Here is a 21038-nt window from a genome sequence, read left to right on the forward strand (position 1 = left end):
AGTGTCAACTCAGCAGCCCATGTTTAACACATGTACAGTACAGCAATGTCGCGAGTGTGTGTGTGTGAATGTGTGTGTGTGTGTGTGTGTGTGTGTGTGTGTGTGTGTGTGTGTGTGTGTGCGCCTGCACTGGCAGCATTCTTCACACTCTCTCTTTATTGAGTGGCTGCGCGGTGGGATGACATTCCTGCAGCGGCCGACGTTGACTGCTGCTATGCGGAAAATGTGCAGGTGGCTCAAAAAAGACCCCCTTCTGACGAGGAGAGTGAGGAAAATTAGCCCCCCCACACCCTGCCTCCTCCCCACCCGACTCCCAACTCCCCTCCACTCTCTTCCTGAATACGAAACAAATGTTTGGCATTCCACTGAGAAGGACTCTCTGCTGCAGAGTTGCCCAGTTAAGAGCTCGAGAAGGCGGGCAGAGTGCCAAGCCCGGTTCAGCATAATCCTTTTAAGGAGACGAGAGGCACTTGTATTGATTTTTAACATAGTCCCGCTATGATCTGTAATCGCAACAGACATAATTAGGTTGGAATGTCTCTTTTTTTTTAGCACAGGTGGGGAATGGGAATCCATTTTCAAGTCATCCAACGGCCATAATGAACTGATAAAATGTGAATTATTACACTGGTCAACGGAGAATTTGAATCAGAGATGCCTCTATGTGTCCCTAAACATATTTTGATGCTGATTTCAAAAAGCCTCTTTTTTTTGGTGGTAGCACATCAGGTTTTTGAGATATTTTCATTTTTTGTTCGACCTATAAAAGCTTGCACAATACGGATTGTACGATGTCTTGTAAAGAGCTGAAAAAAATGCCACCTTGCTGAACCTAACCATTATCTCATAAACATGACTAAATATATGACTATATCATATACTATATTATTGCTAAACCATTATGATGATTATTAATATTATTATTACTACTATCCTGATAAGCTAAAGGGGAAAAAATGACAGCAGATCCAAAATCATTGCAAAAAAACCCAACAAATTTAGAAAAGTTGACTTGCAGTCCGGATTTAAAAAAAAATTGTCAAAACGTATTGATCAGTGTTATTTTATGTTACCTTCCTAAACTAATGGACAATGACATTTTTTTCCAGTTTTTTTTTAGTAAACACAAAAAAAACGGAACCAAATTGCATTTTATTTATTAAGAATTTGAGTCAGGTATGTCGGATGAGGGAGACATCGAAAACAGGCTGGCAACGGGCTCTCGTGGACCTGACTTGGGAACCCCTGATTTATGCCATTCATTATTTTAACATGCCAACATCACTATATAACATCACTAAACAACATTTCCGGGGCTTCTCGGCCAGGAACTGTCAGACGCTGAGGGCATTGTGAGAAGGGCGCTGTCTTGTGAAACAGCCACGAGTTGATTTGCTACAACCGTCACCTCTTTTTACGAACCAAACAAAGCATACAACACACATGATCTCTTTATAAACGTGCCGGTTGAATGTTCAGCATATAAAGTGGAATTACTCACAGTTTGAAACATGAGTTTGAAATGTATAATTTGTGCCAGCAGTTCTGGTACTTTGCTGGCACACCTCTTGTGCTAAAGCACTGAAGGGCCAAACCATTTGGGGCCCTGACTAGACCAGACAACAAAGGGTCATTGAACCCGTCACCCAGACACTCACAAATTCTCGTTTGGACCCCTATGGGTGACTTTGTGCACAGGCTCGACTAAAGCATAAGACACACTTGATTCGCAAATAATTATGCAGGATGTATTATAATAGTCTGCATTTTTTTAGGGAAACAATCACGATTTTAGTGATGATTGATTGATTATTGGTAGTTTTTCAATGTACTGTAGATATGCAAATTAATCTCATTTGCAGATTGGGAAATAACTGATTTAAATGTTTGGGGGTATAAAAATCGTTGGTGTGGAATTTAGCCTAAGTAATAAAGTCAAGTACACTGCTGTGATGGGAAATGGCAGAGTGGAGTGGAGGCAATTCATCAGTAGAGTTCCGCGGGGGGAGTGACTACAGTTGCAGGGTCTATATATTGGGATGTTTTGTGCGGTGGGATTACGCGAATGAGAGCACAGAAGGAGTCACCGCGGCAGGATTACTCTCCCCGGCCATACACGCCACCATGGATTCGTGCTTCTGCGCCCTTTGCGTGACTTTCGTGCTGGCGTCTTTTGGCCGCGGGTCAGGTGCGCTGGGCCCGGTGATCAAGTGCGAGCCGTGCGACTATGGCGCGCGCCTGTCCTGCAAACCTCTGCCCAAGGACTGCGCAGAGAGAGTCCGAGAGCCGGGCTGCGGCTGCTGCCTGACGTGCGCGCTCAGTTTCGGCCAGCCGTGCGGCGTGTACACGGGCAGATGCGGCGCCGGGCTCGCCTGCCAGCACCAACCAGGCGAGACCAGACCGCTGCAGGCGCTTCTGGAGGGACGAGGGGTCTGCGCCAACGCCACGAGCGCTCGACGCCTCGTGGACAGACCGACGCCTCCCGTCAATGAACTGCCAGGTATGCGTGCACCTTGATTATACTCACGCTCGCTTTAACAGCGCGCATGGGTGCACACTGGCGTGCATTGAGGAGTTTGGAACGGCGCGCAAAATGAGCACAGGGTTGTCTTTATGGCTCATACTGGACCTTTATAGGCATCTAATTAGTGTTGGGGGAGAGGGACAAGAGGGTCTTCAATGGGAGCTGCAAAAAGTAAAGAGTAAGTTCCACTCAGCATGGGCGCAGAGTGAATGTCAGATTTGCAAATTCGCTGAGAATATATCCTCTGCTACTTGCTGAAAAGTTTCTCTTCTTGCCGTTTTTTTTAATCCCAACGCAATGATGGTATTCCTTTGGCACCATCTTATGGCAACCTGGTGCCAAGGAACTATGTAGACGCGAGTTGAACTGCTTCATTTGGGCAAAAGTAATACTGCAGCGCTATCGTTTGGCATCTTGATGCCAAGGAACTACGTTGAAGTGAGTCAGGGAGTGTCATTTAGGGGAGCCTTTTTGAAATTAGTTGACCTAAGAAGTTTATTATCTACGATTGGCGGAATAGCCCGCTTATAAGTCCGCTGGAATCACCTCCGGGTCACCCATGACCACAACGATGAAAAGCACGACAAAAAATGGATGGATGGATTTTTTTTTTTTATGATCATACATAATGTGGTAAAGTTGAGGTAAATTGTCAATCGTGTGAGTAAGACTGTTAATGATTGGTCTCTACGTGGACACTGATCGACTGGCGACCAGTCCAGTGCGCAGCCCAAGTTAGCTGGGATGGGCTCCTGCTCATCCGTGATCCTAATGAGAAAATGCGCAATAGAAAATGGATGGATGATGGACAATTCAGTGTGAGACTACTTTTATTCTGTCATACATTTATCATATGGTCCTCGATGGACTCTTAAAGGTGCGATGTCTTGTCACTGCAGGGGGTACACGCAAAGCGAAGCTGTTGTTTAATTAGTTCACTTACACCCATGACACTTGACAGCACCCGACCTGAACCACGGTATCTAAAAATAAATCCAGTCGAGTAAGTTGGTGTATTTGGATTCTGTGGGGGGTAGAAATGGAATATCATCACAGTCTGGCTAGTCACCGGGGCAGTATCCTCAAATGCGTGTATAACTTCCATGACACTTGACTGCACTGTAAATTGGGGTCATAACGTTAACCTTTTAATTCCTGGAAGATACGACTGTGTTTATAAATAAGCACAATATAGGGTACATTAGTGTATTGTATGACTTTGTGGGTGGAGAGGTTAGGGGTGGAGGTAGCAATTTATTCACTGTATGGCTTGTGGCATCTTTAAATGAACTGCCGTTACATCCTTGACTGCACCATTTTGGTCCTTGATAAGGCACTGGGGTGTCCAAAACTAAGCCCGGTGGGGTGCATTGGTTTATTTTTTTTAATGGATTGTTGTAAAATGAAATGACAATATGACATATCGCAAGAGTGATAACCTCAAGTGGTAGTTTGAGACGGAGAAATGTACTGTTATCACAATATGGCTTGTCATTGGGATGGTAAACTCAAATGCATTACCCTAATCCCCTTGACAATTACATCTTGAGTTCATACCTGGACAGGTAAAAGGGTGTCTAAGTCCTAATTGGGTGCAATGGTATAGTGGGGTGAAACATTCAATTCAACATTATACACATTTGGATTGCCTCGAGGGCGGCGCTTCAATGAAAAAGACTTACACCTTTTATACCCTAATAATGAGTTCTTTGGGGGTTAGATAAGAAGTCTTATCACAGCGTAGCTTCTTAATGGGGTGCATCATCTTTATACCCTTGACACTCGTTTTATAACTTGCTAAAAAAGTTCGACTTCAGCATGGAGTCCAACAATAAGCCCCGAGAGCGTTCCTTTCAATTGTATCTTTAAGGATTGATTGCACTTTCTACTATGTTGGAATCACTTTCAGACCGCGAAAAACAACGATACCCAGCAGTATTTGATTGTGTGTGCTCGGGTCTGCAACCAAAACACGGCACAGTGAACAACCACGTGCTCTTTCAAAACACTGGCAGAGACCATCGAGACTCCGGACGAGGAGCACAACTCTACCGGTGGCGTCTTCCAGAACACGCACAGTGCACATAGCAGACCCACGGGACCCGTGAAACCTGCGCTTAACCCCTTCCCGCCCTCTGCCAAGGCTGAAATCCTACGACGGGAGCAGCAGAAGAGAATTAAAAGCTTTAAAATGGAGGACGTGCCTGGACCACTCCTGACAGACCAACAGAACTTCTCCCTGGAGATCAAACCGGAGCCTGAGTATGTAAGTACCACAACCAATAGCTTCCTTCCTCCAGAGTTGGAATGTTTTTCTGTTCTCGATTTCTCTTTCTGTGTTTTGGTGTTTTTCTCCTCCTGCGGGTGATGAAATGTTTTTTTGGGGGGGTGGGGGCGGGACCGTGCTGAAGGTTGGCAGGCGTTGCGACCAACAGAATGGCATGGGTAGCGAGCAGGGACCGTGGCCCTGCGGCTGACCTGGGTCAGGCGGTTGTTTGACCACAAGGCGTCCGCGTGCCGGCTGCACGGAGTGCCAGCGGGTGATGGATTGGCCGGCTTGAGTGCCTGTTGGGAAGCCCAGCTACTATTTCCATCTCCTCTTTTGGCCAAAGACGTGAATGCACACGAGAACTGGGCTTTGGCTGCATGGTCGCTTTAATTAGCGACCAGAGTACTTGGAGTTTAGGACAGGCCTTTTTGGCTCCGCTTTCATGCTTCCCCCTTCCCACATCCATCCATCAATTTCTTATAGCGCTTATGCTATGTCAGGGAGCCTATTTCAATGGATTTAGGGCAAGAAGCAGGGTACACCTTGGTCGGGTTGCAAGTCAACATTACCGGAAATTGAATTATGGAATTTGTCTGTCCGAAAATAGATTCCCCCCCCCCCCCACATTTATCATGTTGGGTCGGATTAAAAACAAACGCTGGTGTTTGAGCAAGTTAGACCATCATCGTCCGGATCCTTGTGTACGTCAAACAAGACGACAGAGAACAGTTGAAGAGGCACTGACAGGTCAGATCAGCTAAAGTGTGAGCTACACACAACCCAAAGACCAAAACAAGGGTCAAGACAGCAAAAACGACAGCGTAAAAGTATGAATATGCAAGAATAAAAATCCGGAAATGCGCTGGAGGACAGCATTTTTTTGTTGGGGATGTCTGCATTTTGTCAGATAATTATTTAAGGATGTGACTTAATTTAAATGCCTTTAGTCATCATGTTTTGTTTTTTATAATTTGATTCAGATCACAGGACCAGGTTGGAAACATAACTTTGGCCATTCCCAAAATCAATTTTTCACATGGCCGTGCTAGAACAACCCGCATAATACAGCTCTGAGACAATTGACTGCATTGATAAGAGACAAGTGGACCCAGATTACAGTCAAACCTCGGTTTTCAAACGTCTCTGTTCTCGACCAAATCGGTTTTCAACCAAAACTTTTGAGTTTTTTATGCCTCGTATTACGACCGAAAATCGGTTCTCGACCAAACTGAGCGCAATTAAAGGCGCCTCTTGACTCCTCTCGCCTTCCTTACACGAGGAAGTGACGCTTCGTCATGTAGCCTTCCATTGTGAGCAGAGCATGGTTTCGGTTTTCGAACAAATCGTTTTTCGTACAGCCTTCTGGAACGGATTGTGGTCATAAACCAAGTTATGACTATCTCTCTGATTGTTTTCTTGGAAGTCAGCGACAAGAAGCTGGAAAATCAGGAAGAACTTGAGAAAATTCGCTGTCGCTACACCCGAAAAGCAAACTTGACCCTGTACTGCACCACCAGTTCATCACAAGAAAAGGACAAAAGGCACCAAGTGGGAATCAATCTGTCTCCCGTGTCAGCCTCTGACGTGAACCACTACACCAACTGCTCCATTCTTATCACACAATGAAATGGAAAACGTACATACCAGTTGGTGAAGACGTGGATCGCAAAATGGCGCCACCTGTGGTAGCTGAGGTTTATGGTAGCAGACATGCTACCATGTGAGCTGAAGCCTTCCTCGCTGACTTTGGGTGAAAAGCAAACTGCAGTCTGGACAGGCTACCAGTCACACCTTCGGGCAAATTTAATGTCTTTAACGTCTTTGTTGAGCCATAACTGAACAGGAACAGAAAACCGCTGACACACAACAATTTGATGACAAACTTACCGGAACTGCTAATGGTGTTCTCTTATGTGCAGGGTCCCTGTCGGCGAGAGCTCGAGAGCATCCTCGGCAGCCTCAAGATTACGGACACACTCAACCCTCGAGGTTTCCGCATACCAAACTGCGACAAGAAAGGCTTTTATAAGAAAAAGCAGGTAGGAAACAGAAGTACAATCGGTGGATTTTCGTGACACACATGATCGTGTGTCACGAAAACAAACTTTCTCACTGCTTTTCAAAGCCGAAAATTTTCACCATGTCTCTGTTCTGCATACGAGGCGGAGACGAGACGATGGAGTCAAACCCAATTTTCTGATGTAGTACAAGAGCACGTGTAGAAGGGAATGCTGGGATAAGGGTGTAAAAATTCAATACCTGATTCTCACTATCATTGGCATTGGAGCGTGCCGCGACCTTTCATGCAAGTGGTGCGGGTTTAAATCCTGGGCAGTCCCCCAATATCCAGCAAATGGCTGGTCCCAAGGCCAGATCGAAAAGGGCTTGGTCGCGACAAGAAAGGCGTGCGACGTAAACACCGCGGCAAAAGAAACAGTGACTCTCTGTGGCAACGACACTCTAAGACCGCTTTTAGCTTTCAAAATAGTTCCGTTGAAAACGAGAACTGCCCCAAAGAACTTTCTTATTTCAAAAGAGCGAGCCCAAGTGTCTTACTTGTTTTTTTGCAGGCTGCATTAATGGAGATTCAAAGCCCAAATGCAGTGACTCAAACTATGGGCCTCCTGCAGCCCAATTATAGATGTGAATCTGTCCTCCTGTATTCATCGGTAGTTATTAGAGCCTCATCATTGCACCGCCACACCAGTGAGGTAGACCCCGAGCCACTGGCACTGGAGACTGCGACCGCAGTGCCCAAACCCCAGTGGCGTTGCCTGACTGAGACGACGCTCGGGAATCTTCCCAGCGAGACAGACGTCAAGGTGGCCGCCGGCACCCGACGTCCTCGCCCCATAATTGCTGGACTTTTGAGAAGCGCTCCCAGAAATAGAGTGGCGGCCGTGCCCCCGTCGCACCCCCCACCCTCCTCCTCCTCCACCCCCACTCCTGTATCCCTCGCTCAGCGGCTCAGCCCACAATGGGGTTGTAATAAATGCGTTCATATGGAGGCACTTAGGGCGCCTCTGCGTCGCTTTTCTTATTACACAGCCCGGCCTCCTGCTTAATGGACGTGCTCTCCTGCAATCATCTCATAAGCAGCCAGGCTCATCGTCTTTGTTTATGTAGAGTGGATGCAGCGCAGTGTGCAGCGTGCACGCAGGCCTCCGGTGCTTCCATTCATGTGGTCCGCTCTAATTTGGACATGGACATCATCTGCGGCCAACCCGTCCCTTAATAGCAATAAACGTCTCCTTGGAGACATTTTCTAACGCTTTGCTATTCTTCGCAGAAGTGCGTTGCGATGAGGACGCACAGCTTCCATCCCAATCTGCGCGTTTTACTAGAGCAGGGGTTGACCTTTCGTAAAATTGGCAATAAAATAACAGCCCTCTGGTAGCTCCACGCAGACTCTGTAAGTCATTTGTAGTACCCATAATTTGGAGCTGTGGGGTATAATCAGCAACAGATGATTCGTGCTGCCACCGGCTCCTGAAAATAGATCTGGGTTCTCAGTTGTTCACGAAAGTCCCTAAGCAAATATTTGAGCAGGTTTCTGTTTACCTTCAAGGCCTCTATATGTGTGCGTAACAGGAGGTGGACCATAAAAGTTGCTGAAAATACCACAGCGCGCCGCGCGGCCAAGGCTGCGTCCACTCAAGCACAATCTGCCCATTAATGCCTCTTAACTATTGCCGTTCTCCTCCATCGACTAAAGTGGCCCGTTAGCCATAATGCCGCACATTCAACGCGCGTTTTTTTTTTTTTTTAAACATTTAGCTTCACCTTCTCCCTCCTCTTCACTTGCAGTGCCGTCCATCCAAGGGCAGAAAGCGAGGCTTCTGTTGGTGTGTGGACAAATACGGGCAGCCCTTGCCAGGTTTCGATGGGAAGGAGCGAGGAGTCGCCCGACACGTCAGCTCGCAAAGCCAATAGGAGCCCAAGTGGGACTTGAGGGAGGGGGAGGGCGAAAGATCTGTAAACAAGCAGAGACACCGAGGATATTGGGAGAGAGGCGATATGTGGATGTTTGCTCTCTCTATCTGCGGGACCTTTTTGTACAAGGAACCAGATGGATTCTTCACAAAAGTTTCTGACAATGAAGACTCGGGCGATTCATGTCCTAAGCCGATGGAACGCACAGATGTGCTGCCATAATAATTAAGATTATTATGAACTTGCACACCGGTCACACTTTTGGGGGGGTGGGGGTTGAAATCATCAGTTTGATGCCAGCATAAAAGTTTCTGAATTAAGAATTGTCCTTCTGTCTAGGATCTTCTTCCGACTGAGTCCCCTATGGCCGAATTCCCAAGTCAGAGTTGGGCCAAGTATGAGTTCTGGAATTTTGAGCAAAATGGCCGACTTGCTATTCATTTTTACGCATCAGTCTTCGATGCATACATTTATGCATCCATCGCACTTTGTATTGATCGTTGAAAGTGGCACTTCAAACTTTCTGAGGGGTGCTAGTGCCTTCGGTCATGGGGGCGGTTCTGGGGGGGCTGGCGCTCATATTCAGGCCTCCTAAAATACCACCATTTTGACCAAGATTCAAGCATGTTAAGCCCCCCCCCCCAAAATAGTCAATTTAATAACATCAAACATCAATTCTAGGAGGGCCTTCACACTGCCTGGTGCTTCAACCCAACTAATTACAAACATGCTTTTACATTCATACGTTAACCAGCAAGTCTGCCTGTTCAATGCATAGCCCATCACAACATTTAGCACAGCAATCTAGGTTACTGCTAATATTTAAATCAATATAAGTTAGAAAGAAAAATACTGCAACTCCTTCGTTCTGGTAGCCATTGTGTCGGTCAGGTTGTTGGATAGTACTCTGTATGGGTGAGTATTCAAAGACTGAGTAGTGGTCCTGGTATCGGTCTGGGAAAAGAAAAGTGCTATCGAACATCCCTATTCTCTCTTTTGATCGTCGCTGAACAAGCGCGCCATTTCTTTCTTGCAAAATAGTGCTTGCCTCATGTTTGTATTGATCATTGGCTTGTGTACAGCGTATGTTGTGATGGCTTAACAGGACATATTTTTGTAAGCTTGTTGAAAATGTGTGGCAAAGCCTGCTTGAGGTAAATATGTCGTTTGCATGTACAGTACAAGGGCAAACCCTCAAAGGTCTATTTTTACCTAATAAAGGCACAATGAAATTACCATATGCGTGTCTTTTGTCTGTTCTATTCCTTTCTCTGGTTTTCTTGTGAACACAATCAGGTATGTAATACGGATTTGACAGTGCATTGTCATTTAAAGATAAAGTCTTTTCAGATAAAGTCTGTTGCTGAATCTCACCCTTATTAATTAACGCAAACAGGAATAAATATATAACTACTGTAGATGACATATTAAAAAAACCCAATGGGCTAGAGAAGAAAGCAGATTTGGAATCAGCCCAAAAAAAGCAGACTTGCATCTCTGATGAAAATAAGTAATAAATGGAAAACTTGACCAGTCTTACATTTACATTAAAATGCCTTATTTTTTTTGCAGAATCACGATACATACTGTATACACTGACAAGTTTAAGCCCCAACCCGCAGGCCCTCTTCCAATCAAAGTCCACGAGGCCTGATTATTTGAAAGATTATTCTTATTGATTGTACTGTGGTGCGAGCTGTGTGAGCAGTGATTTTTCCCTCATGATTGTCAATGGAGATTATTACGGTCTTCTTAAGTGTACCACGTGCACGCACAGACACACACACACGAACGGAGAGCAGTAAGAAAACAATTGTCTTTTTTTCCTCTCTCATCCAGTGTGGAGTCTCACATTTTCAAAGACACACTGAGTTGTGTCCAGGCTGCATCCCGGAAACTATACATGTGGCAAAAGTGCCACATGTGAGTGAATACTTGCTGCTTCCTAACATTTGCGTTTTCCGATTCTATTACAAGTACGTGGTTTGGGCAGGATGGCAAAAATCAAGTGAACAAGACTTTTGAACAGAATATATTTGGCATATACACATAAATAACAGAAAATACAGTAACTGCTTTGCATCAGTCCTCGATTACAAAATAAACTTTGGAATATTCCATAAATATAAGAAGAAATGTCAGATTTTATATTATATATAAAGCAGTGACGCTTTGGATAAAGGGAGGGGAGGAGGTGGATAACTGCAGAGGTAGACAAATGTAGAAGCTTGGATGAGCCCTGATATGTTTGTGCTTGACCAGCATACACATACTTGCGGCACATTAAGTATCCCCCATTGAGAAAATGAAGATGCATGCAGACAATGTCAACATGTTGCATGAATGACCGGCTGTGTCGATGTGAATGAATTGAAGAAGAAAAAAAAAAAGAAGGCCCTAAAATGGGGCTTGGCAGTGGTTGCAGGGCTGTGGTTTTTTGAGGAATGGAGTTATTCAGTCAGAAACAAATGTATACAGTCTTGCCCTATTTACAATTGACAATAAAAAAAAAAAAAAAGATGGGAACACTTTTTGAAAAATGACTTGTCATGAATAAATAAAATAATTTACAATTCGGCTTCGTGAATGGGACGAAGGTGTCCTTGTGTGTGTGTGTGTGTGTGTGTGTGTGTGTGCGTGTATAATTTCCTGCTTCAGTGAGTGACTTCCTGGTGGCACTCTGAGTCGCCTGGGATGTTGCCGGCTCCGGGGAGGATCTTGCCGTTCCAGGCCGAGACGCACCAGCAGCGAGTGGGAGGTCCCACCAGAGATGACTCACACTTGAGGAAAGACCAAAATGAGAAAGTCAAGTGGGGTTGACAAGCAAATTTGGTGGGCGAGAGACACTTTGTGCTCCTCACCTGCTTGGCTTTGTAGAAGCCATGCTTGTCGCAGTTGGGGAGGTAGAAGGTGGTGAACTTCTCGCCGAGGTTCTGTTGAGAGCTGGCGATGGTGTCCAGGGCGGCATCTAGCTCAATGTGACAAGGACCCTGAGCGGGGAAAACAAGTAACCATCAACTGCTAATTCTTTTGGCCACACACAATGCTGTTGAGTATCGAATGAAGGCTTCTTTGATTTTATTCTGATAATAACAATAACAATAGCTTTAAATGCAGGTGAAGGAACTTTTCCATTTCAGGTTTTCGCACATTGAATTATGCTTGATTATTAAGCATTTAAAAAAAATTGAATTGAATTTCCAATTGAGGAATTTCAAAGAGTACTTTTTTTTAATACAAATATAGATTACTAAATTGAATTTTCTCTTAAGGTAATACAAATGGTCAAATAAATAAAATTTGTTCTGCTAATTTTAATAATTTTCCAGTGAAATGTTTTTTTTAATCATTGTAATCGCTACATTGTTATTGTTTTGGTGTATTCTACATTCACATCTTAATGACTACATTAAATTGTATTGAAGGATTGAAATAAATAGTCCCTTGTGGAATTAAAAGAAATGTAATCGCTTCATTGCATTTTCCCCAATTCAAATGTGTGTGTGTGTGTGTGTGTGTATACATATATATACATTTACATATGTATATACATATACGTATATACATACATATATATACATATTCACACATTTTACCACTAGATTGAATTTTGCGTTGTTTGAAATGCGTATTATATGATTGAACAAAAATGTCATTCTATTTATAAGCCTGAATTTTACTCTCGAATGAGGGACAAAAATGGGTAAATATTTGAGGCACTAAAATGAGTAACATTTCTTTTTCATGACATTTCCCCCTCACCTGCTGTACCAGTTTGTTTCGGATGGCATTCACTTTGGCCTTGATGCTTTCCTGAGCGTCTGCGGCGTCTTGATTGGGAAAGCCCAGCATGTACTGGAGGGAGCTGTGATCCGCTTCCCCGTCAGCATTTTCTGAACATGAACACATCAGATTATAAGATTTTCATTTTTGAGAGTGAAACGCGAGAGATGGGGCGCTGACACTACCTTGGTCTTCGACACAGACACCGTGCCCCCGTGTGAGGGCATGGAGAGGGCTGGCCTCACCGGGCCTGGGCAGGCAGCGTAGACCGCTGGCGCAGTGGGCCGTGTGGACCCCGCAGGCGCTCCCTCTTTCCAGGGCGCAGGCCATGCAGCATCCGCAGCCGGGCTCCCTCAGCACCTGCCCGCAGCCGGTCGGGACGGCGGGACATTCGCTCAGCTTCTCCTGAGTGCAGGGGGCGCAACGAATTGGCTCGGGGCCCACCATCGGGGATGACCTCACCGCAGCCGCCGCCGCCGCCAAAACCACGGCCGTCACCAGCATCTTCTTCTCGCGTAATCCACACATGTCAACTCTTTGCACTTTTCTTGTCGCTGCCTGCCAGCGCGGCCGTATTTAAGCATCGCCTCTCGCGAGTGTTAATGATTGACACGCCGCCTACAGCTATAACATATTTGTGTCATAGCCGTGATAAACAGTAAGTTGACCCCGTTTGACGTGCGTGGTTGAAGGTTCACAGGGTCTGCGGTCAATATTGACTTTGGGACACTGTGATTGGACATCAAAACAAGCTGGGATGGTGCGGCCACAGGGATGTGGTGGGTGGGGGTGGGTATTTTACTCATCAGTGAGCGAAGAGGTTAGGAAAACACATGCAGCTTCAAGATGCTTCAATGAGGGACGGGAAAAACATGTTTGGTTTTGTGTGCGCTGTTTTGACAGCGCTAAACCACGTCACGTTCCGGATTCGACAGCAGGGGGTAGGCGTTCTTGCTTGCAGCCTGCACACCTGCCAACCATTTGTTGGTATTTGCACCTGCTATATTTGGGCGCTCCGGCAGTCGACTCACTGCCGGAGTATTCCACGCCGTTCCATTTGCCATTGTGTATTCCTTCTCGGTTAAAACTCTGACTTAAATGACTACTGACTATTATTGCGAGCCTTGATACTCCTCTCATGTTTGATTAGTATTTTACTTAAGAACTTTCTCCTTGCCGTTTTGTTTCGCAAGCGTTTTCTGTTGCCTCGTTATCATTTCCTGGCCCTCTTTTGACCAGCGTTTTCTGTTGTCGTTTAGACGGCGATTTTGTGTTATAAATCTCATTTTTATGACAAAATTCCTTTTCTGCGTCTGCTATTTCGGGGATCCACTTACCTCTAGTAGTTGTGCACGAAGCGATTATTCTGTCGCTTCTGGCTCAACGTGACAAACCCATTTTGTTCCTCTTTGGTGAAGGTTCATCTTATCAGGAAAGGGAGATAAGACCATGAGACACCCACACACCCACACGGGAAAACACACACTCATGCAGGCATCCCCTTTTCTTGCATAATCCTGCTAGAGTCATAACATGTTTGTGTGAAGACAACTGACGGTAATTGGTCATTTTCTTCCGTGTAGTATTGGTAGAAAGTGACAAAATACACAGCTGCCTTGGCTTCACTTTTGACGTGCTCTACAAAGGCATTACCATACCCCCGCCTCGCCCAATTAAAAAAAAAAAAAAAAACTTCGTGTTTACTTGGTCGAAGTTGAATCACTGAGCTTCATTCTGCCAACTTCCTATGCCAACTTTTGGGCATTGAAAGTGGTGACACAGGGCCCACTGACCCAATGAATGATGGCTGTCTGCAAAACATCAATATAACCTCTTCCCAATTGCGAGGTCTTCAGTTAAATATACAGCGGTTGACACATTCATTAAAATAGTCATTCCCAAAGCAACATTTTTTTTACACATTAGGAAAGCAAAGCACACAAACCAAAGAAAAAATGTACAAAAAATACTGAAATCATTTTCTCATATCAATTGACTCATTTATTCACTTTGTGTTGAGTTATGCTGCATCATAGGTGCTTCTAGCCCATTTTGGGGGCGTCTGAAGCACCCCTAAAGAGAATTATCACACTTCCAAAATGTGTGCGTCTAGATTTTTTTGGACCGTATTTAACAAATTAGAAAGTTGCAAAAAACGCAGTTGAAACATATAATAACAGAAATTAGCTTTAAAATGATTTGATCCACCTCACCCCCTCCCACCACTACAAATGCCAGATTACGGTAAGAGTAGATTTATTCGATTAAATGTGCCATCCTTTATGTGCGTCGGATCAGTTTATATGCCTTATCGGATCAAACAGTGCTTGTTATCTGCCTATTGGTTGATGGTACAGAGAGTGTGCCAAAGAGCAGGGAATGGACTATTAGCGTTGAATTTATTTGATCACTGATCTTAACATTCAATTGCACACCGGCAGTGAACAAATAGGAATTCGAGACGGGACATCATTACCATTAACAACATAAGTGACTATTTGCTGAATTTCACAAAATGAGGACCCGAAGAACGGGGAGTAAATGCCTTTCAACAAAAGTTGTGATCACTGTGGGGGGGCTGCTTAACTCCAGCAACATGCATAACATGTACAGTATGTGAACCGCCTCCGAAGTTGCGCTGCATTATTTGACACCGGTGTGTAGATCAACCAACGCTGACAGGTGACCTGTTTAACATAGTCAATATTCATCCAAATGTTTCATGAGGGGAAAAATAAACAAAACACACTTGCACATGGTTGGCGTTCACTCAATGACTAGCTGATGCGTTTTCGCTTCCTCGATGTTGATCATCAAGTTCACCAGCCACTGAGGAAGCTCCTCGTTCTGTAAAAAGGTATTGAAGACAATATTACCACCCAAAAAAACTCCTACCTATGAGTTATCAACCATTGATAAATTTTCCATATTCCAAGTATGTGGAAGAAAAAAAATGCAATTATGAATTGAACCATTGCCATTAAAGGTAACGTGATGGCACCAGTTTGAGCCTTCAACAAATTAATGAGTGAGTTGTTGGACTTTCATTTCAATTTCAGTGGTTAACTTGTTTTTACTATACTAATGCAGCGTGTTATACCAGTGATGGGCATCTTTAATATTGGAGGGGCAACAATTTTAACATCGGTGTGACTGTGGCCACACAATTCCTCACCACATGGATGACAGAAATTGTATACATGGACCAAAAAAAAAAAGCATGTTTTCTTAGTATACTCAAACCTCCGTTTTCGACCAGAAAATTTGAGATTTACTGTATACGCCTCAGATTACGACCGAAAATCGGTTTTCGACCAAACCCGAATACGCAAGGAAGTGATGCCTCCTCGTGTAGCGTTCATTGTGAGCAGACACGTTTGTTGTGATTTACGCAAAACTTTTTATGTTATTTCTGCATAGTGTATTAGCCCCTAATCATGGGCTAATAAAATAGATTTGGCTTTCAAACAAATCGCTTTTCGAACAGCCTTCCAGAACGGATTATGGTCGAAAACCGAGTTTGACCATCTTTCAATTCTAATCTTGCATTTTCAATGTATCCATAAAAGATCTAGAATCCTAACCCAATAACAAAGGGGTTGAAGCAAATAACCACAAACAAAATCCATAACAAAAATCAAGCAGAAATTGCTGGTCACAAAGAGCCCAGATAAACAACAAGCGCTTGCAAAAGGCAAGGTAATGGTAAAGCCGAGAATATAAACAAATTGACAAGAGTTCAATTACATGAAAACAAAATAATGTCAATACTTACTAAGGAGGGACGAGAGAGCAAAAACAACGATGACCTCGAGAGGTCTCGAAAACAACACGAGTATGAGCAGCAAACAAGCTCAATAATCCAACAGACTCAGCTAGCAGGCTGTCCGTAAATACATGGCTAACTGATGAAATATTAGCCACCTGCTAGAGATGCAAGAACAGAATCATGACATTTGATTTCGGTACCGTTTACCCTGCATCTCATTATGAAACCGCCCAAAAATATTTGGCTTACTCACGTAGTAGCATTGGGCTGTGTAAGACATGTCTGCCATCTTGTGGAGATTGGTGATATTACAACTTAGAAAGTGCCATTGACCGCTGCATAAGCAGTTTGACACCCGTAGGTTCACATATACCGATTTATTTTTCCCTTCGATATTTTTCCTCATTTTGGATTGTACCTGGGCTTTCAGGGATTTTCACCAATTCCTCCCTTTTTTTCCCTGAAAAAACATATTCAATGTATAAGCATTTTTTTTAATTATTAGGGGTCACTCAGTGTAGTCGGTGACCGCAGTTAGAGTCTAGAACAAATCCACAGGGGGGTTTTACTTACTTTGCAGTTGACTTATTTTTTGCACTTGCATGAGAGTTAAGTTAAAATGGAATGCAAAAAAATGCTAGTCCAGAGGAAAAAGGTTTGACAATTTAAGCCTAAAAGAAAGGCACGGGTGAGTAATTTTACTGTTGTTCAGTTACAATGGTTCCGTTTTGATTTTCACTCGCATGACAGGAATGTTATATGAACCATTTAATGGACAGTTAAATATACTATCATGCAACGGTTTGAGACCTACATGAACGGATCATTTGGTTTAATCTTAGTTTTGTGTTTAACGTCAATTTTACCGTTACATTACCGTGTATTGCACTGAGGATAGGCTGCTGTTTCTGCTCCTCCTTCGTTTCTTCATCAAGGATGTTTCGCGCTTCTTCCTCTTTACTGGCCTTGGGAATCGTTCCCATGAGTGAAGACTAGCATTTAGCATCGTTGTGCTTCCCTCGCCCAACGGTGAATCCAGTGTTGATGATTCCGGATTTTGGTTTGACATCTCATGCAGCGAAGGTTCTTCACTGAAGGAGCGAGACATCCGCTTTGGCCTGAGAACCTTCAATCGGACGTCGTCATCCTCGTCAGTTGTAAACGCATCGTGTTCTTCACGCTCTTGGTGTTCGGGTGTGGGGCTCGTCTCGGGTGCATCCTCCAACTCGGACTCCTCCGGGATGATATCCAGCATTTGAGACTGTTTGGAGTGATTGTGAATTATTTGACAAGTAATGCCACAGTTGGGGAACAAGACAGTTTTTCAGTACCAAGCCTCCCTTATTATTTACATTCGTACAAATCAGTCAACATGCAATTTTTAAACTGCTGACAAAGAGTCAGGGGTTATTTGTTTCACGGGTGAATTGCAAAGGATGAACCTAAACGGGTGAATTGCAAAGGATGAACCAGTTTTCCTGGTTCAATTAGAAACGGTATTAGAACAGCCTTTTTTCATTCTGCTTTTCACATTTTGACAACATGAGATTAAGACAACATCTAACAATTGATAGCACTGCACTAAACAACTGTAACGCTTCAAACGCGAAACGTTGACCAAGAGGTTGTAAAAACTCACATGCTGTAGTTGACTGTCCATTGTGGCAGTTTAGTGGTTCAAACAAGAGCGCTCGCCGTCTGCAGTCAGAGGAGACGGTGTGGAGCTTGATGACTGATTCATGTCAAGTGTGGAGCATAATGGCAAGCAGGTGCGGACAAAATCAAATCAATCCTGTTTCTTCATTGTGAGGTAAAAAGTAGGGGCGGGGGCGAACTAAAATCTTATTTCATTGTTAAGAGTTTAAATAAAAGATATATATCCAGGCAAACCTCGGTTTTCGAATGTCTCTGTTTTCGATCAAATCGGTTTTCGACCAAATATTTCGAGTTTTTTTTTTATGCCTCGAATTAAGATCGAACTGAGCGCACTTAAATGCACCACTCCACTTCTCTTGACTTCCTTACACGAGGAAGTGACGGATGTAGCGGTCCCAAATGATGGAAACATCAGAAAGAAGGAACACGAGAAACTCGAGAAATACCAAGGGCTCAGAGAAGAGCTGGAGAGAGCCTGGAAGGTAAAGGTGACAGTCGTGCCTGTGGTGGTCGGAGCACTCGGGGCAGTGACCCCCAAACTAGATGAGTGGTTGCAACAGATCCCGGGAACAACGTCGGACATCTCAGTCCAGAAATGTGCAGTGCTGGGAACACCAAGGATACTGCACAGAACCCTCAAGCTTCCTGGCCTCTGGTAGAGGACCCAAGCTGAATGAGGGACGGACACCACCCGAGGGGGGGGGGGGGGGGGGGGGGGGGATGAATTTTATATAATTTGTAATTTATTTTATATATATATATATATATATATAAACACACACACATACCACATTCGTAAAGCTATTGCCTCTCGTCATTTTATACACCAATATTGTATTTATTACAAAATATTCAAGAAACCATCTTTACACTGTACACGTTGTAACAGAGTTTACAGGTGTTTGGGTACTTACAAAGAACAACATTAACGATTATGACCTGCATATCAAAATGAATATGTGTAAAAAGGCAGGTTACAAAGACGGTTGAAGCTTGACATGAAATAAGGCAGAAATATGACATGTACGCAGGTGCTGATCCAAACTGAAGATACTGCTGTATGGTGTACAGTGAACCACCACAATTTGGTGGAAGGGGCCAAGACTGACCGCAAATAGCGAGTTTCCGCCAATTATCAACCTTCCCCTAAAAGTGATGACAATAGCATAATTCATCATTTAAACCACCAAATACCACAAAATGTGATTCAAAACCACAACCTGCACCCATTGTCAAACATTACTGTGCCTTTGAATAGAAATTACAGTCAACAGCTCACAGCAAAACGGACTTTACATCGCTAAACCCCAAAGCCCGAGTGGACAAAGTAGCTATCGGCCAATTTACCCGAGGCGACGTACAGTCAATAAGGCAGGAGAAGAGCGCTACATGCTCATGTAGCATCTACTCACAAACGCTTTTCAAACGCCCTTCTCGGGGTCATACGAACATTAACGGTCGCTTTTCTTTTACATCATCCTTGCACTTCACTCTGCAGGCGAGCTACGCGACCACCGTTACCTAGCCTGTTGCTAGCCACTGTCCGGTCTCTTTACAACAAGATGGCTGATCTTAGAATCGGGAAAACATCTTAAAGTGAAATTAAATAGTAGTGTGCTCTGATTTTTTTTTTTATGGAAGCGTGGACCACTAACAAATTATTAGGATCTGCAATCCAGCAATGGGTCTACTGTGTCCACTGCGAAACCCGCATATCAAAAAACTAACGTGGCAGATGGTGGCGAGGGAGAAATACTACTCAACGGATACTGAAGAGTGAATGCTAAAGTGTAGAACTTTAATTTACCAGTGGAGTTCAGTGCAGCGTTCGTACTGTGTGATTACACCCCAACGGAGGCTAACAAGACTGTAGTGTTTGCTCTAGTGAATGATATCATAGACAAACACAAGACTGCAACCAGGGTTCCCACTGGTCCTTAAAGTTCATAAGAATCCGTAAAAAAGAAGTAAAATTCTGTTCTTACTTGTCCTTAATTTTCAGGGAAAGCTTCTCAAATCAATAAAAATCCTTAAAAAATAACCTGTGGTGTTAATTTCATATGTGTCTGTCATTTTCCCCATCCTTCTAAATAATAGTTTTGTCAGAAAATGCGCCTGGCGCCCTTCCCCTCAAACCCCGCTGTCGGGCTACATATCTCCCTGATTCCCGCGGCCTCTGATCAGTTCCAATGATGATCACGTGATCATTTCGGATCATTTCGGGACAATTTGAAATCCAGTATGTCAAATAAAGCGTGCGCTGATTGCCCCGAAAAATAAAGATATGCCCTTCCTTTGGCAGCAATGATTTGAACACCAGCTCAGTGATATGTTGCTTTCTGTTCATTAAATCCACCGTGAATCCCCTGCTTAATGGAGAAAAAGTCCTTAAACATGCCTAATTTAGCCCTCAAAAGGCCCAGAAATAAAAAGCAAGTGGAAGAGTGGGAACCCTGTGGATAGTCAAGACCCTTTTTTCGTGTCGCCAAGCGAGGGCAGAGTTTTCTTTCTTGACAGCACCTGTACCCCAACTTAGACCTGCCCTTAGCCCGTAAAAGGTTTAGTCTACTTTCTGCCATCAAATTATCAGGTGTGTAGGGGACGAGTACAAAAAAATTGTCCACTGGAACGCCCACCATGGCGCAGCATCGTCTGCCTAATTCCCAAACAAGCTAAAGGGAGCTTGCACATGCACGAAAATCAACATGCACCAGTTTTTACACTAAGCTTAACGTCTACGAAAATAGGGCCCTTAGTGTTTCTTGCAGCCAGTGGTTTTAACCATTGTTACCTCAGATCTGCTTTCCCAAAGTACATACAAAAAGTGTGCTACTGTTGACATTATTTTGGGAGGAAAAATCTTGACTTTTCTTTCGCCTCGTTACAGTAAATCAGGAACAGATGAGTTTTTTAATGAAAACACGGAGAATGGGATGCCAAATAAATGCTCAACCGCGAATATGTGGGAAGCCATTCTATACCTACAAGAGGAATGTGAGACAACTGCACCATTGGTTCGATGGGTGCTTGTGTTATAAATGCGTACATTTGGTATTGTGCAATTGTGTGCTTTTGTACAGTCACGTAATACTGTGTGTGTCTGG

General features: G+C 44.0%; 2 protein-coding genes across 2 annotated transcripts; one reads left to right on the top strand and one right to left on the bottom strand.

The window, feature by feature from the left end:
- The first annotated feature begins 2002 nt into the window (after window positions 1-2002).
- LOC127616325 (insulin-like growth factor-binding protein 3) lies at window positions 2003-9961 on the top strand. Its single transcript, XM_052087857.1, has 4 exons — window positions 2003-2500; window positions 4540-4790; window positions 6713-6832; window positions 8601-9961. The coding sequence occupies exons 1-4, from the start codon at window positions 2125-2127 to the stop codon at window positions 8724-8726; spliced, it is 873 nt and encodes a 290-aa protein (XP_051943817.1). The 5' UTR covers window positions 2003-2124; the 3' UTR covers window positions 8727-9961.
- A 781-nt stretch (window positions 9962-10742) lies between these two features.
- Window positions 10743-13082, bottom strand: LOC127616328 (insulin-like growth factor-binding protein 1). The gene is made up of 4 exons (XM_052087860.1): window positions 12695-13082; window positions 12489-12619; window positions 11588-11716; window positions 10743-11506 (listed from the first exon to the last, which is right to left on the bottom strand). Exons 1-4 carry the CDS (start codon window positions 13035-13037, stop codon window positions 11381-11383), a joined length of 729 nt encoding a protein of 242 aa, XP_051943820.1. The 5' UTR covers window positions 13038-13082; the 3' UTR covers window positions 10743-11380.
- Between the last annotated feature and the right edge of the window lie 7956 nt (window positions 13083-21038).

Source organism: Hippocampus zosterae, chromosome 15 (genome assembly GCF_025434085.1).
Source record: "Hippocampus zosterae strain Florida chromosome 15, ASM2543408v3, whole genome shotgun sequence".
In the NCBI taxonomy this organism is placed as follows: Eukaryota; Metazoa; Chordata; class Actinopteri; order Syngnathiformes; family Syngnathidae; genus Hippocampus; species Hippocampus zosterae.